The sequence below is a fragment of the Molothrus ater genome, chromosome 6, assembly GCF_012460135.2.
Source record: "Molothrus ater isolate BHLD 08-10-18 breed brown headed cowbird chromosome 6, BPBGC_Mater_1.1, whole genome shotgun sequence".
Lineage (NCBI taxonomy): Eukaryota > Metazoa > Chordata > Aves > Passeriformes > Icteridae > Molothrus > Molothrus ater.
The window spans coordinates 37,742,965-37,758,355 of record NC_050483.2 but is presented as its reverse complement, the minus strand read 5'-3'; the positions used below and the strand labels follow the sequence as shown (position 1 = coordinate 37,758,355).

Genomic DNA, 15,391 nt, shown 5'->3' with positions numbered 1-15,391 from the left:
ATTACCCAAGAAGTACCAAGAACTGTACCTTCATAATTGTATTTTATCATGTGTCACGTGTCACAAAATTCTTGTTGTGAAGCAGAAACTTGACGCCTTAGTATTCAGCCTGAAAACCTTATTGAAAAATCAAGAAAGTTCAAAGAACCCACTCTAGAGAGACCAAACTTTCACAATGAATAATTACAAAGTATTTGAATACAATTCTTGACACCACAAACAAAATTTTAAAAAATACAAATTATATGTAAGAAATAATAAAAGTATGAGTGCAAAGAGTATCTCTTCTGAGATACAAGTGATTATAACTTAGAAGATAGAGATTTTATAGGGATGATACGTAAACAATCTATTAGAGAATGTGTCCTTCCTGGCCATAGTGTTGTTGGAAATAGTCAGTGCCTAATGAAGACCTTCAGGACACCCACAGAAGGGTTATGAGCTTTCACAGTGAAATAGTATTTCATCACATAATTACTGCTACTTAATTACCCTTTCTTGAACCAAGCAGAAGTGCTTTTGTAGTCAGTTTTATCATCCATGTTCCTGAAAAGTCCTGGCTTGCAAATTACTTGTAATGTGTCCCAGACCTACTGGCTCTCTTGCTATTATTCTTTATGTTGATAATCATCCAATGCAAAAACTGCATGACCAATGCAATTATAAAAGTAAAGTGACGTTACAGGCCATTGCACTTCTAACATACAAAAAGTCCTAAGCCCTTCCTGGTTTTGATGTCTTCTCAAACAAATGAGTGTTGCAGCAGCTTCATGATGTGCCCAGGAATCTTGACCATTGCCAGAAAACTAAAAAATTCTAGTTAAAAAAGCAAGCTATTAGGGTGTTGATGGGGAAATAGCAGAGAAAGAGAAACCCTGTCCACTGGATCAGAGTGCACTTTGCTCTTTTAATTTTCTGCATTTTTAATTGTGCTCTCTTTCTTCTTCCCTTTTTATTTAAACACGAAGCTTTATCATTTTCTTGCCTTTTCTTCTTACATTAAATATATTATTTTCTGAAAGCCTTCTGTTTCCAGACGTACAACATGTAATCTGGGAAGGAATCAAATTGTTTCTATTGTAAGTGTGTTCTAGGTAATGAATGATGTTTAGCTAGTAGTGACAACTGTTCATCTTATTACAGGATTATATGAATATCCCTGTTATCCAAAATTACTTTACAATCCAACGCAACTTGAAGGAGATGACATTTCAAATTATTCCAGAATAATAGGCTGCCTAATATAAAGTTTTTGGAAGTAGTTTTCAGCTTCTTTTTAGCTGTGAAACTCATCATTGAAAGGTGGACCCACTAAACACTGGTGAATCTGGGCAGGTAGTGTAACAGAAAGCGTTTATGACCAAGCTATTACCTTATGTACTGTATATTAATTTTCAAGGGTAAGGCAGAAAACCTGATTATAATTTGTGAGACATAATTTGAAGGTCAATCAGTAGATTGATAAAATATATTGCAGAAGTTCAATATTGACATCCAGTCATCTAGCATCATAGAGGATGATTTTCCTAAGATCATGATTCCTTCATGTAGTTTCAGTTATGCTGTATTTCCATGTGCAGAATATTCGCAACTTTTCAGGTAGTATCTGGAAAGTGGAAGTGATTTATGCTCTAAGGTGTTTAGTTAATAAAGTAATTTGATATAGCATATCTGTTGCAAATCTGCAATATTTCTAAAAAGAACTTTCTTTAGCCTGTCAGAATCATAAGAAATCCAGTCTTACACATTTACAAGATAACTAGGGAAATGACCATTCATTCTGTAACCCTTGGGTATTTTCAGGTACAAGACCTGAAAAAAAGTGTCAGTGAGATGTAGACAAGATTCCTAAAAGCAGTGGGCAAACTAATTAGTTGTGGGTGGGAGATTTTTCCTTATCTACTGGGACTAAAAGAGTCGAGTATTAATGTGAAAGGGAGATGCATATTATGCCTTTACAACCTTACTCCCAAATCATTAAGTAAGCATTAAGATGAAATAGAAAGAAATCATAATGGTAATGTCAGTATGGCTGTAATTATTCTTTAATCCCAGAAACTCACAGAATGCTTGTGTTCTCTTAAAAAAACCCCAACTATTGAAAGCTAAGAAGCAAAACATAAGTTTTTTCCTCCACTTCCCAAACAGTCTTTGCATGATGAAATACAAACCTGCCCCAGTGTTATACAGGGATCTTCTGTTAGGACTCATGCTGTCTTGTCAGAATGTGGCTCTCCATGAGTTTGTATTTTAGCATATCTGTCTCACACTTGATGCTGAAAAGCTGCCTTCTCTTTCTGCCTTCTAGCAGCAAAAGGAGAGGCAAGGTTGACTTAGGACAGTAGTGATTGTGTGAGATTGGCCAGATGTACCAATTACAATCTTTTCCTTACTGCACCATATGAGGAATCAGGGCAGTGTTTCTCCTAAGGGTGCTCAGGGTCAGATACACAGGGGCAGCCTGCTGGCACACAAACTCCTTGGGAGTTTTAGGTGTTCCAGTCTGACTGTACACCTGTGTGCAAGGGTGAGCCCTGGTTGTGAAGGAGCAGTTCATTTGGGTTTTTAAACATTGTCTGTGTTTTCAGTGCTGGTATCACAATAACGTTTTTCATTTCCTTCGTTTCTTCCCGTTCTACAAAAAAGAAATCTCTACTGGGGCAAGCACGTATTTGTTTGAAGATGTGTACTTGTATGTGCTTGTACTTGTACTTTAGGTGCTCTCATGAATATGTGAGCACCTAAAATTAATTCTGGATCAACATTGAAATGAATCTAGCTGAATTTATTTCAATGTGTGGAGCTGCTTTTTGTGCATTGTGAGTTCTCTGTCCGATTTTTTTTAACATCCTAGAAGATCATGATCACTGCATGCATGCACAGCATGGAATTTCTAGGCTGCTGCTTTAGATAAGGTTGAGTTTATAATAGATTTGAAAAATGCATACTGAGGGCTCAAGATGAGATCACTGTATCACAGTTGCATGTATGACTCTCATATATATCATTGTGCATACTTTTGACTGAATCCTGTGGTCCATTCTTTACAGCTGTAAGAAATAGCTTGAGACTACGTTAGCATAACTTCTGTTAATTTCTACCTAAGTCAGTAGGGAGTTTCAAATAACAGTTCCAGTTAGAGAGACATGATTTGTTTCAGAGGGTGTTAATTCATGTAGTTAGTAATAAGTTGAACAAGAACAATGATGGGAAATTCGTTGCTTATCAAAGCTGAAGAGAGAAGGAATAATAGATTCTGCTCTATTTGATGATTTTTCAGTTAATGTCTATTCTCTTTTTCCAATATAGATCTCTCAATTTCCTGTCTAATAGCTTCTTTACAGTTTAGTAAACTTTGCATGAGGTCAAACTGTTACTCTCAAATTTTAACTTCTATGAAAAATTGAGCATGGAAATAGCACTTTTCATCTTCTTGAAACACATGTTTAATTAAGTGTAGACATATCTCATTCATCTGGTTTAAATGCTTTGTTATGAAGGGGAATATGAGAAAATGCAGCTCCATCTCTGATATTCTCAGAAAAGTGTAAGCAGCTCAAAACAGGTTTTAAGGGGACTTCTGATTATCAATATTCAATATTACTGAAATATATAGAGATAAATTAACTAATAATATTAAATACTTAGTGATATTTTATATAATATTTAGTAATAATAGAAATATTTTAAAATGCAATTACATACATAGTTACTTTATTTTAGCTGTAACACATCAAAGTTAGGGGAGGGAAGGGGGCTTAAATTTTTTCTGATATTAAGTAAATTCACCATTGCAGTCCTGAAGTTAAATCATCTAGATAGAACAACAAGGTAAGTCTGTTTATTGTGGCAAATAACTCTTGCTGGTATTCATTTAAGCTATTTACTGTTATCCCTGAATTTGAAAGTATCTCTACAACATTTTAAGTACTAGGTAATAAAAAATTAATCTAGGGAATAAAGGATTCCATCAAAAAGAAACCAACAGAAAATTGAGTAAACTGGTTTTACCTTGCTCTCTAAGTGCTTATCTCATAAAAGGACCAGAAGGGATAACAGTTAGTTTACTCATCTGTAGAGGATATTTACTCTTGCCTACAGTGGTAATTTGATAGTATATAGTATTCCTCTAACATAGTAGGAAATCTGAAGAGATGCATGAAGGTTCTTTATTTTTGTGGATGATATGAAATGAGCTGAAGATACTTCTGTACAATTCCTAGGTGATCCATGTTGGAACTGCAGGTTTCATTACAGTTAACTGATTTTTACTGACACTAACATATTAAGAGTCTCAACAGAAACAAGGAATCACTAATTTAAATGGTAATAACAAATTCTGATCTTTTCATAAACAAAAGTGGGTTTACTCTAATGTTTGCTGTTGTGAGGCTGCAGGATGTTTTTTGGTATCAGAGTACTTAATTCTGTAATAGTCAAAAATGTTATATTGCTGAAGTAAAACTGGAAGAAGAGCAGGAGGTAAGCCTTCATTAGGTATTTAGTTTCATATTTTGAAGATGAGAGACAAAATATTTTTCTGGGGAAAAAGGGTATATCTTTAAATTTTCTGTTGTGTATAGTCATCCTTTTTGTGTAGGGCCAGCTCTTCCTTGTAATTTAAAAGCTTTAGTCCTTAGATGTACACTGTCAAAATACTTACAATTGTGTTATAGTATTCTTTCAGAAATCACGGTAATTTATATATATACACACATATACATATATACATATTTTAATTAATTATTTGCCACTTCAACAGACAAATTTTCCAAAAAACATCCTTGTTATCTTTGGAATTGCCCATTTTTCTGAAGATGTAAATTCCACAGAGGGAGTACTGCTGTTGAGCTAATTTGTATTCCAATAACCATTTCCTGAACAAGCTAGCTGGAATAATATTGGTTGAATTATTGAACTTATTGGCACAGCTCTAGCTTTAACTGTATTTCCAAATGTTCCATGACCTCACTGTTCGTTCTCATGCATGTTAACATTTAAAACTGTGTTCTGATGGTCTAACTCATTTATATTACATTCTGTACTGGATATTATGTCCGTGCGTTTTTAACACTCTAGTATTGGAAAAAGTGTTCATGTTGTACCTAAGAAAACAAGGTTCTGATTTTTTCTGGCTTTTAAAGTGACATCATTAGGATGTAGTGGTAAATATATATTGTCTCTATATGTAAATTTTTGTGCATGTTACATACACTTTTTTCCTACAGACATTGATGATGCTCAAATTCTTCCACGTCCACCTCGAGTAAGACATTTTTCTCAGAGTGAGGATGCTCCAAGTGAAGTTTTTGGTGCATTAAATGAAGAACAGCCTCTGCCACGAAGCAGCAGCACCTCAGACATCCTGGAACCATTCGCAGTTGAACGAGCCAAAGGTGCAGTTCCTGTCATTGACAGTTCATCCCATCATGCTCCAAGCTTACAGAATTCCACTGAGACCTCTTCAATGCATAGATCCACTGAAAGCCATATCACTGATACAAATAGCAGAGAGTCCTCCTTGGAAGTTGGGGATAGTATTTATGACCATCTTTGTCATTTAATAGGGCCGGTAGAATTTGCAAACACTGCCTTTGAACAAAGCCAGTATGTTGACCTTGAAGGTGAAGATGATCTCCTTTCCTCTCTGAGAGAATATCTTATTAAAGAAAAAGAAGAACTTTGCGGTAACTTTGAGATAGATAAATCTGAGGCTTCTGCTCATGAAGTTGATACATCAGTAAGTAGGAACGATAGATTACCACTGGACGGATTAGAAAATAGAGATCAGACTGCTCAATGCACAACTAGCAACACTGTTGCAGAAAGAGCCAATAACACAGAGCTGCAACTAGAACAAAACCCAAGTGGCTTTATAAGTAATATTGCACCTACTCAAGTAGACTTTTTTACAAGAAATCAAGCGCTCAATAAAGCCAGGCAGTTAGATATTGATAAACAATGTGAAAGTGTGTTTGATCGTGGGTCAAGTAGTCCTAGCAGCAAAGAAGGGAAGAGATATCTGTACAGGCAAGCAGCCACTGAAACTGATGTAGATTTAGTTGTGGAAGCACCGGTAGCTGAAAAGCATAAAAGTGCCCAGTGTAATGAAAAAGTGACCAACTCGCGTATTGTCCATGCAAAGAAAATTCTTACTAAAGAATTGCCTCACATCACAGGCACAAGCAAACTGGCACCAGCTAAAAGAAGTATATCTGAAACTGTAACTCATAGGGCCAAAATCATGAAAATAACAACTAAAAAAAGAAACAGCGTTCATGTTACATTTAGGCCATCTACAGAATCAGTTCAGTTTTACAATCCTCTTGAGAACAAAGAGGCTGCTTGGAAAGCAAGACTTCGTAAACTTGGTGGCTTCAGTAGTAGCAGTAGTGGTAGCAGCAACAGCAGTACCAGTGCAAGCAGTAGCTCATCAGCTGCAACAGAGCTGGTTAGACCTGGAATATATAGGCATCTAGATGCAGTCAATACTGCTTCAGCTGGCAGCAAACAAGTTAAGGAATCTGCAGAAACTCAAGCAGCTGTGTTGCAGAAAGAAGGTCTTGCCGTTAGTCAGTTCCAATGTCGTAGTGCCTTTAGAGCACCAGGTCAGGAGTCGGCACAACAGCAGGGCTCCCTGGGTGGTGTTTATAAAACTGTTGTACATGCTCTTTCGAAGCCGAAGGCAAATGTTTCCCCACAGAGGCAGAACAGAATGCCAGCAGAGGCTCCACTGAGGGATCTGTACAGTCATGTAATGGGCTATTTTGGAAGGAAAGCTGCAGGTGAGCACTAACAGTGTGCAGAGCGCAAAAGGAGAAAGGCAGCACCAGTTTGGCTTAATGCAACTGAAGCAAGCTCTGATAAGCAATCAAAAGGCTTTGGGATGATCACTGCTTTCCCTGTTTGGTTATGCATGCGCCTATAGCCAGCTGATTTTTCTCCCAGCATAAGTTACATTTACATACTTTAAATTACTAATTTTTCTTTTCAAAATATTTAGTTGAACCTCTTTTCTGCTGAAGATCATCAGATTAGGGAAGAGGAAGAGACAGTAAATGACCTAATAAAGGCTTAAGCCTTCAGACTTTTGAATTTTTATCTACATTGCAGAGCCTTCAAATTAAGCCTATTGAAGGATTGGCAATGCATATTTTATCAGAATGTGTTATTCCACTCTGTAGTTTTTTTGCCAGAAGGACCTGGCTCCCAACCAACTAGGTTGAACTAATTTCTGGTTCATTTAGTGTGTTTTCTTCTTCCTCCTCATCCTCTTCCTCCTTTTCCACCTCCAAAACAAAACCAAAAAAGAGCCCGTCAAATTTACATTTGGAAGTCATTTTAGATAGTTTTTTAAAATTAGTCCAAAATAGCAATCTGCTGTTACTGGAATGATTTCATTACAACAGTTCTCTGAATCTAATCACAAGGTTTTGTTTGAGTCTGTTTCAAAACATGTCATAGGCCTTCCTATATTCATTCATCTAAATAGCTGCAATTAAATCTTGGCAACATCTTCCATTATTTTCTTTTTTTCATGGAATCTTGGATGTTCGTGAAGGTCTTTTGATGGTCTTTCGCCTGCTAACTACGAGACCTCTGTGGACTGATCAAAAAAGAAGGCTGCGACCCTAATATACATTGTCTTAGTTCACATAACCGTAAATGATCAATAAATTAACTTTCAGCAGTAATGCAGGTTTTCTTTTTCCCCCATTGTTATGCTGGCATGATTAACAGAGGATTCTGCAATGCATCCTGCATCAAGATGTTAATGCCACCTGAGGGCAGTCTCTGTAAGCACAGCACCTGAGAGTGGTACTGTCATGAGTCTCGCAAAAATGATTTGCTGCACTTCAGAAATTAGACTTCTGAACAAGACATATTTAGGAAGCACCAATTTTAGAAGTACCTGTTATTTAAAATCCAACATTAAAATCCAACAGACACTTATTGTTAGAATAAACTGCACTGTGGTCTCATGAGAGATGACACTGAGGGAAAAATTTGTATAAAGAGAACATGAACTGGAATAACTTGAAGATTTTAAAGGCTAGTATCATAAAGTCAGGTGTAACAGCCACAGCTAAATATGAACAGTATAGTTATATAAAAAAATATAACACTGATAAAGGCGTGAACTTCATTAATTGCTCATAACCATTGATCATCTAGAGTTAGAAGTTTCATTCCATGCACTAGCATGTAATTATATTGTGTAACATTTTGTTTGCACTATTCATACTAACTGTATACAGGGCCAAATTGCCATTTGTCATTTGTATCTATTACAACCTAGTTTACTTTTTTCCACTACATTGCTTTTCATTAGGAATGCAATGAAGAAGGAGCCTGAAGAAATCACATAATTTTTTTAGAATTTCTTACTTACTTGTGATATGGAGGAAGAACATATGCTTTATCCTTAAAACAAGCATTAACAACTTTGAGTAGTGCTTACCTAAAAGCTTCCTGCTCTTAAAGGTGGAATTGGAAATCAACTAACCCCTGCTTAGTGGGAAGAAGAAGCCATACTAATTCTGAGAGTAGAATCTGCTTTAAAAGAGGAACATTCTTAAAATGCATGTTTGGCAATTTTGATTTTTAAATTTCTGTTAACTAGCAGGTTTTTTCAAGTGTTACATTTTGTTTTGAAAATGTCTTGGTGTGCTGTTTACTATAAATGGTTGTTCATTTGCTTTTAGCTAATAGAGAGGACATGAGTCAAAAGCTGCACCCTATTGATAGTGATATTGACAGTAGCAATACAAATGTTCCTGACCTCATGGACGAATTTATAGCTGAGAGACTCCGCAGTGGTAATGCACTGGTAAGCCTTTAAACTTGCTACACTTCAATACTTAAGTCTCCATGTATGTGTGAACTTGTCAATGACATGATAAATCAGTTCACTAAAATGTATTTCTGTGGTTCTTATGAATCAGAATTAAGAATATTGCTTAATTATGCCTTGCCTTTGGCATAGATTCTTGCCATTTTATAGAATTTGTGTTTTCATATCTATTAAATCTTCATCGTGGAAGCAATGCAGAAGTTACTGTCAGATGAATAGTCTCATTGTATTAAACAGCCTTAATTGCACCTGCAAAGATGCCTGCCTGTACATAGACACTTTCAGAATACTGGTTTAAATGTACATTTGGATTCCTGCAGCATGGTATGTAATTAAGTAGCATGCTGTAGTTCAGTACTGTTCTCTACAGGTATAGACATTGCAACACACTACAAAACTACGCGAATATATAACTTTTTCCTTTTTTTAAATTTCACTTCCAAGTGTTGAATAATTTCTCATAAGTAGTGCTCTTCTAATAAAATCAACTTTCCATTTGCCTTCTTCTTACACTTTTCCAAAAGCATCATGTTGTTTGGAATGGCATTCATAATACGAAGTTATAATCAATTTAAAATTAAGAATTTCTGGTTACTGTTGAATGCTTACAACTGATTTGAAGAGATAAGTGATTATTAAGTAGTAACAAAAGAGAAAATATTTAAAAAAGTTGCAAATTAAGAACAGAATGGGTAACAATTTAAAGATAGTGTTTCAAAATTGTTTGGTTCCTTTTGCTTTAAAGTTTTCAAGGTGATTTGAAGACATGCTTCTGTAAGACATACTCCTATAGAAAATTGTCATTAGACAAGTTGGTGATAATAAGGGACAGAAGAAGATTCTTCAAAGTTATTAAAAATTGTTTATTTATCATCATATTTTATAAATGGCAAGAAAGAATCTACAGAGTTTGTCCATATGTATCCTTTTTTTCTCTTTTGTAATGAACTCATGTTTATGAAACTTGATTGTTGGCACAAAGTATTCTTGTTAGTAACTTGAGTTACACAACAAAATGCTAACTTGTAGTCCACGAAAAAGGTAACTTAGTCTGAAAATTAATAAACCAGAAATCATCACAGCTGGTTCTAGAAGAGAGAAAGGGAGGGATTACTCTTTTTCTGGAGAATTGATACTTTCCTCAGGTAACAGAAAAGAGCTGAGATAAGTTTGAGTAAATAATGAGACTACCACAACTACTGTTCATTTTTTTCAATTAGCACACAACAGACATGCCTCCTTAAAACAGTACCAACTTACTAAAATTAGTTTTGGATTGCTTTATCTATTGAATACTAAAACTATATCATAAAAAGCTCATTAGTCTGAGATTAGTAGTAGAGTAGTAAAAGAATGCAGAACTGACTGGGCCTGATATAAAAGGAAGGCATCTTTAGTCTCATAATGCATAAAAATTTCAAGGCATTTCATAAAATGGCATTTCTACTTTGATATCTCTTCCCTCTCAAGCAAACAGTGCTCTCTGTGGAAAAAAATACCTTAAAGAAAGACTTCAAATAGACCACCACCTTACTTAAAAATGAGCAAATCTGCATGCCTTACTTCTGTTATATGTGGTCCTTTGTGTTCCAAACCAGTACTGAAGTAGTGTTTTAATCATAAGAAAATCAATGCATTAATTAGTCAATTTATTTGCACCTTCCATAAATTAAGTTTTTGATTATAGTATGGTGGCCTATAGGCCATTAGGTCTGAAACCAAGGTTAACAAGTTTTCTTAAGTTATTTAGATGTAATATACTTTTAACTATTTTTCTCTCTCACATCTTACCTACCATGTGGCCCATGCTACTCTGAGTCCTAGAGTTTTACAATGTACATCTAAAAATCCATTGTGCAAATAAAACTTGTATTTATGAAATTCTGTGACTGCGTGGGTTCTCATTTGGGGGTCTGGAAAGTCTTGGTATTTAGAATGATGGCAATTTCTGGTTTAGGTACTTAAGAACTGTTTGTTACATTCTGATTTCACCAAACGTGGGATTGCTTTTTCCATTTTATGTAAATAAGCCATCCAAGATTGCAAGACAATTTATGTATCTTCAATGTTTAGAATGTGACAAGAAGAGGAAGCAGCCCTGGCAGCCTGGAAGTTCCTAAAGACCTTCCTGATATATTGAACAAGCAGAACCAAATGCGTCCCGTGGATGACCCAGGCGTGCCTTCCGAGTGGACGTCGCCTGCCAGCGCGGGCAGCAGTGACCTCATCAGCTCCGACAGCCACTCCGACTCCTTCAGCGCCTTCCAGTATGAAAGCCGCAAATTTGAAAGCAAGTACATTTTTCCAAAAGTAATAGTATTTTTGGTTAATGTAGTGCAAATTTCCTTTGTTTCATCTGTTCTTTTATTTTTTCTTCCCCAGATAAAGTTGTATGCCAGCAATTTTCTGTCGAGAGAGATTATTTTGATTTTCCATTGAAATCATTAGCAAGTTAATGGAACAAGGAAGGTTATTACAAGAGGCTATTGTTTTTTTAGTATACCAAAACAAAAGAGCACGGGAGTACTACTATGCAAAGAGGAGAACATAATTGAACAGAAGTTAGAAAGAAATATTGTCATCTCTGTGGAGCGTATCTACCTGTTTTGCACAAAATATAAAAATTAAAACTTATTTATTTTGGAAATTGTTTTAATTCTTTTGGAAGTGATTACGTAAAACTTGAAGAAAGGCTTATGATATTTTTACAGTGGTCTTTGTGTAGCTATAGATTAATCAAGATATTAAGTGTAATATCATGGTACAATTAGTGTGATTTGTTAAAATGAGTGTGCTTTGTTTATTAACATAATGCTTTTCTTTCATTTTATTTATCTATTCCCACTCTTGTTTAACAGAAGGGGTCATTATGGCTGCTAGGAATTATGACGTCATGTGTTATATAAGATAAAAATTATATTTACATGGTAGAATTTTTGGAAGAAATTACATTTTTTATATATGTCTCCATTATGCAAATAGTCATGGCATTTGAACCTACATTTTGGCCTGACAGTTTTCTCATTAATGTTGAGGATAACATTTGTTAGTGTCATTTGCTGTAAAATTTTTAGTTTGAAGTTAGTGCTTTCACAACAAACTTGAATATTTCTTCCAGTTTGTAAATTTTACAAATAAATTCCTTAATGTATGATTCCATTATTTTTGTGTTATTCAGATGTAGATGCACGTACAACAACTAAGCAGAATACAGATGTTCAACGAGAATGTCTTCTGCAGACATCAGGTCATGGATTTATGACAGGAAGGAGAATATTCATAATAGTCAATACTTTCTGCTGTTGTATTCTATTTAAATTTTGCAACAGAGTGCTAGTAGCATAGAAGATGCACATTCAAGGTTTCTGTTTAGTTTGGCAGTCCTGGGCCTCTGGGGTTTTTTCATATTAGTGGTATTTTTATGCTGTAAGTTAATACAATGCTTTTCTCATACAGATTTCAGCTTTGGCACTGAGGCAGGGACGCCAGCTTCTACTGACGTTGATGCAATTTCAGGACAGCAACAAAGTGCTGAGGAGCAAGAAGTGGCCAGTCTAACTACACTCCACATAGATTCAGAAACAAGTAGTCTCAATCAGCAACCATTGTCTGCTGAAGCTGCGACTATTACTGGTAAAGTAGATTTAAAAAAAAAAAGTATTTATTTCAGAAATTTTTCACCCATCCTGAAGAATGCATCTTCCAGCTTCTGCCAAGAATCTATATTCTATTTAAGATTATTCCCTTATTTCAATTATTTTTGATTGCTATTGAAAAGTAATATGTGAAATAACATAAGTGGAAAACCTTTGTCTGACTTAGTTATCCATGGTCCTAAATGTATTTTAAACCCTTCATGAGAAAATCTATACAATTACCAAGGCAAAACTCTTACATCATAATGTATGCTAGATCTCTTACAAATGTCTTTCTATTACTGGTAGTTAAATAATTAATTTCATGAATTGTTTTTGTTTTGGAAGGTTTTCATAGTGCTCCTTCAAACCAGTGTAACATATTGAAGTATCTTGGGATTCTTTTATATGCATCCGTCTTAATATCTCTTTATATTGTCTGTTGTGAAACTGAAAGGTTTTATTATGCAAAATGTTACTTATTTGGCCATGTAACATCACTTTGCATTTGTATAACTGAAAAGTGATGCAGTTAACCAAAATGGAATGGGCTCCTATGTGAAAGAGAGAATGCTTCTCTATGAGGATGATCTGAAAGAATGATCTCTGACCAGATTTTGTACATGAGAAGTAAAGATGCCCATAGTCATTTTCATACTCCTTGTTCCATAGCTGTTATATGCTACCATGCCTGTTACAACCCTAGTTGTAACAAGTAACAAGTTGCAACAGTTACCTATATTTCTATGAAAGCTTATACCTACGTATTGTGTCATGTTCTCTGTTAGAAATCAAACTCTGCATTTTCAGAGACATGGAAAGACATCTTTACTTCCTCTGCCATAACTTTTTAAAAGTGCCCTTCTGCTAATGGTATTAGCTTTCATGGACATTGTTGTTCAGCTTGTTCCACAATGTTCAGCTTGACTTGTGTTCTCTTCATTTTTCTATTTGCTGTGTGCTTGTTGAAAGTCCTTGCTGTAGATCTGTTCTTTTTCTGTTTGTTTGTATGTCTTTATATGTTAATAACTTCATTACTGTTTGATATTTTTGTCCAAGTGTGCACTATAATTGAATTGATAAGATTGCAATTAGTGACTGAATTGTCTATTGAGAGATTCTGTGGTTAACTCTTCTTGCTTGAACCACTGTTTTAGAGAGGCAGCTCTTGTGTGTCACATGCATTTGGCTGGGTTTCCTGAGGAAACAATACTTGTGCAATTGTTTTGTCTATCTGATTGTTCCATGCACTCAACAATATTGCAGCCTATTGTCTAATTTTTGCTAGATTGACATATAAGAGAACAAAAGGATGTTATTTTCTTTGATGTTTTATGAAAGATAGGCAGCTATCTAGTGAAAATTGCATATATGCAGACTCTCATGATGGAAGCTGCAATGTGAATTTCACTCTATTAGATGCCAGCAAATCAATGCAGAAACTCAACCTCAAAACACACTTACGATAAACAAGTTTTCAGTGGTTCTGCTGATCAGAAAACTATTCTTCCTAAATCTGAAGGGTTTTGGAAGGATAATTTGGTTTTGGTATATGGGCATTGCATCATATTCTAAGTAAATGATAAAATTGACTATTGTCTGCTGTTTACTAGTCCTAGAACAAGTTGTACCTGTGGAAGTCTCAGTCAAGGTTGGATCCACGTATGCTGGAGTATCTTTTAATGACAGACTCCTGTAGTTCTGCAAATTTTCCATAATTGTTTCTGTCCATTCTCTTCCATCATATGAAGATCTCTTTCTCTCCTTCCTCTGCTCCCTGCCTTCCCTGCCTGCTGTTTCCATCTCATTCACTTTCTTTCCCTCTCTATCCCACTCTCTCTCAATTTCTCTCATCCTCATCACTCTTTCTTGCTCCTTTTCTGAACTACTTTCATCTGTCCCCAGCTAATGAGCAGGATGGAAATGAAGTAAGAAAATACTTCTTTGAACATCTTTGAAGGGTGTATTTTAGTTTGTAAGCATGTGGAAAACTGCTGCTCAGTAGCAAGTCACACAAGACAGCAGTCTGTGTGGGAAGCAGTAGTGTCCCTCTATCCTGCATAGAGGTTTTGATTGAAATTGATAGTAAAAGCTTCATTGTCTTAGCCATTTAAAGGAGATAGAGACCTTTGCAGATTAACAACAGAATAAAGATTGTTTTCTGCAATTTCTATTCTGACAACAGTGATAACATTTTCTGTCAAGTTCTTTAAACAATTTGTTCTCTTTATAAGAAAGACACTTCTCTCAAATGAGAAATATTCTTCAATTATTCTCACGATAATTTGGGAAAATTACTATTTAAAAGACTCATTGTTCAATTGCTGTCCCTAAAGTTCACTTTATCACTAATACTGAACTTTACACCTAATATTTTTGTGTCCCTGTTACATTTATCTAACAATTAAAATTAATAGGAATTCTTTCATTTTAACATGTGCTGATGTGTAGAAAAGTTTTGTGAATATTCATTCTCTTTTTTTCTGTCGTGTGACTGTTCTGGCTAAACTCAGCTATTTATAAGGATCTTTAGACAAATTCAGGATGTGAAACATAAGATAGTACAGAAGAAAAATACAACTACTTGCTCCTTCTCCACAGATCACACAGTGGAGACCACATAATTGCCTAGAGAGGTTGCTCAGAGACTATCACAGAAAAATGCCTTTGTAGCACTGTCATTCAGACACTTGTTATTTCCTGTTTTACGGGAAATAACACCCCTCTAACTATACAGAACTTTCCCATCCTATGGATTTTCTCAGCTCAATCAGTAGATAAACACTGAAGATTATCAGTTACTGATTTGAGTTTTTATTTATATATTAACTTGCATGGCTCTATCACCCTGAAAAAACACTTGTTCCAGGAAAATTTTTGCTTAAACTTTCTGCTAGAGAGA

General features: G+C 35.3%; 1 protein-coding gene across 14 annotated transcripts in view; it reads left to right on the top strand.

The window, feature by feature from the left end:
• Positions 1 to 15,391, top strand: part of RALGAPA1 (Ral GTPase activating protein catalytic subunit alpha 1) — a 132,373-nt gene that overhangs the window by 40,630 nt on the left and 76,352 nt on the right. For 10 of the 14 annotated variants that reach the window (XR_008508448.1, XR_008508447.1, XM_036384002.2 and 7 more), the window contains 4 exons: positions 5,229 to 6,785; positions 8,706 to 8,830; positions 10,928 to 11,144; positions 12,311 to 12,487. Coding sequence is in view for 12 of the 14 variants with exons in the window: in XM_036384002.2 (XP_036239895.1) it covers positions 5,229 to 6,785; positions 8,706 to 8,830; positions 10,928 to 11,144; positions 12,311 to 12,487 (2,076 nt within the window). In the remaining 2 variants the exon portion in view is untranslated. The remainder of the gene's footprint in view (positions 1 to 5,228; positions 6,786 to 8,705; positions 8,831 to 10,927; positions 11,145 to 12,310; positions 12,488 to 15,391) is intronic. The other 4 variants (XM_036384014.2, XM_036384012.2, XM_036384011.2 and 1 more) reach the window with 1 other exon arrangement.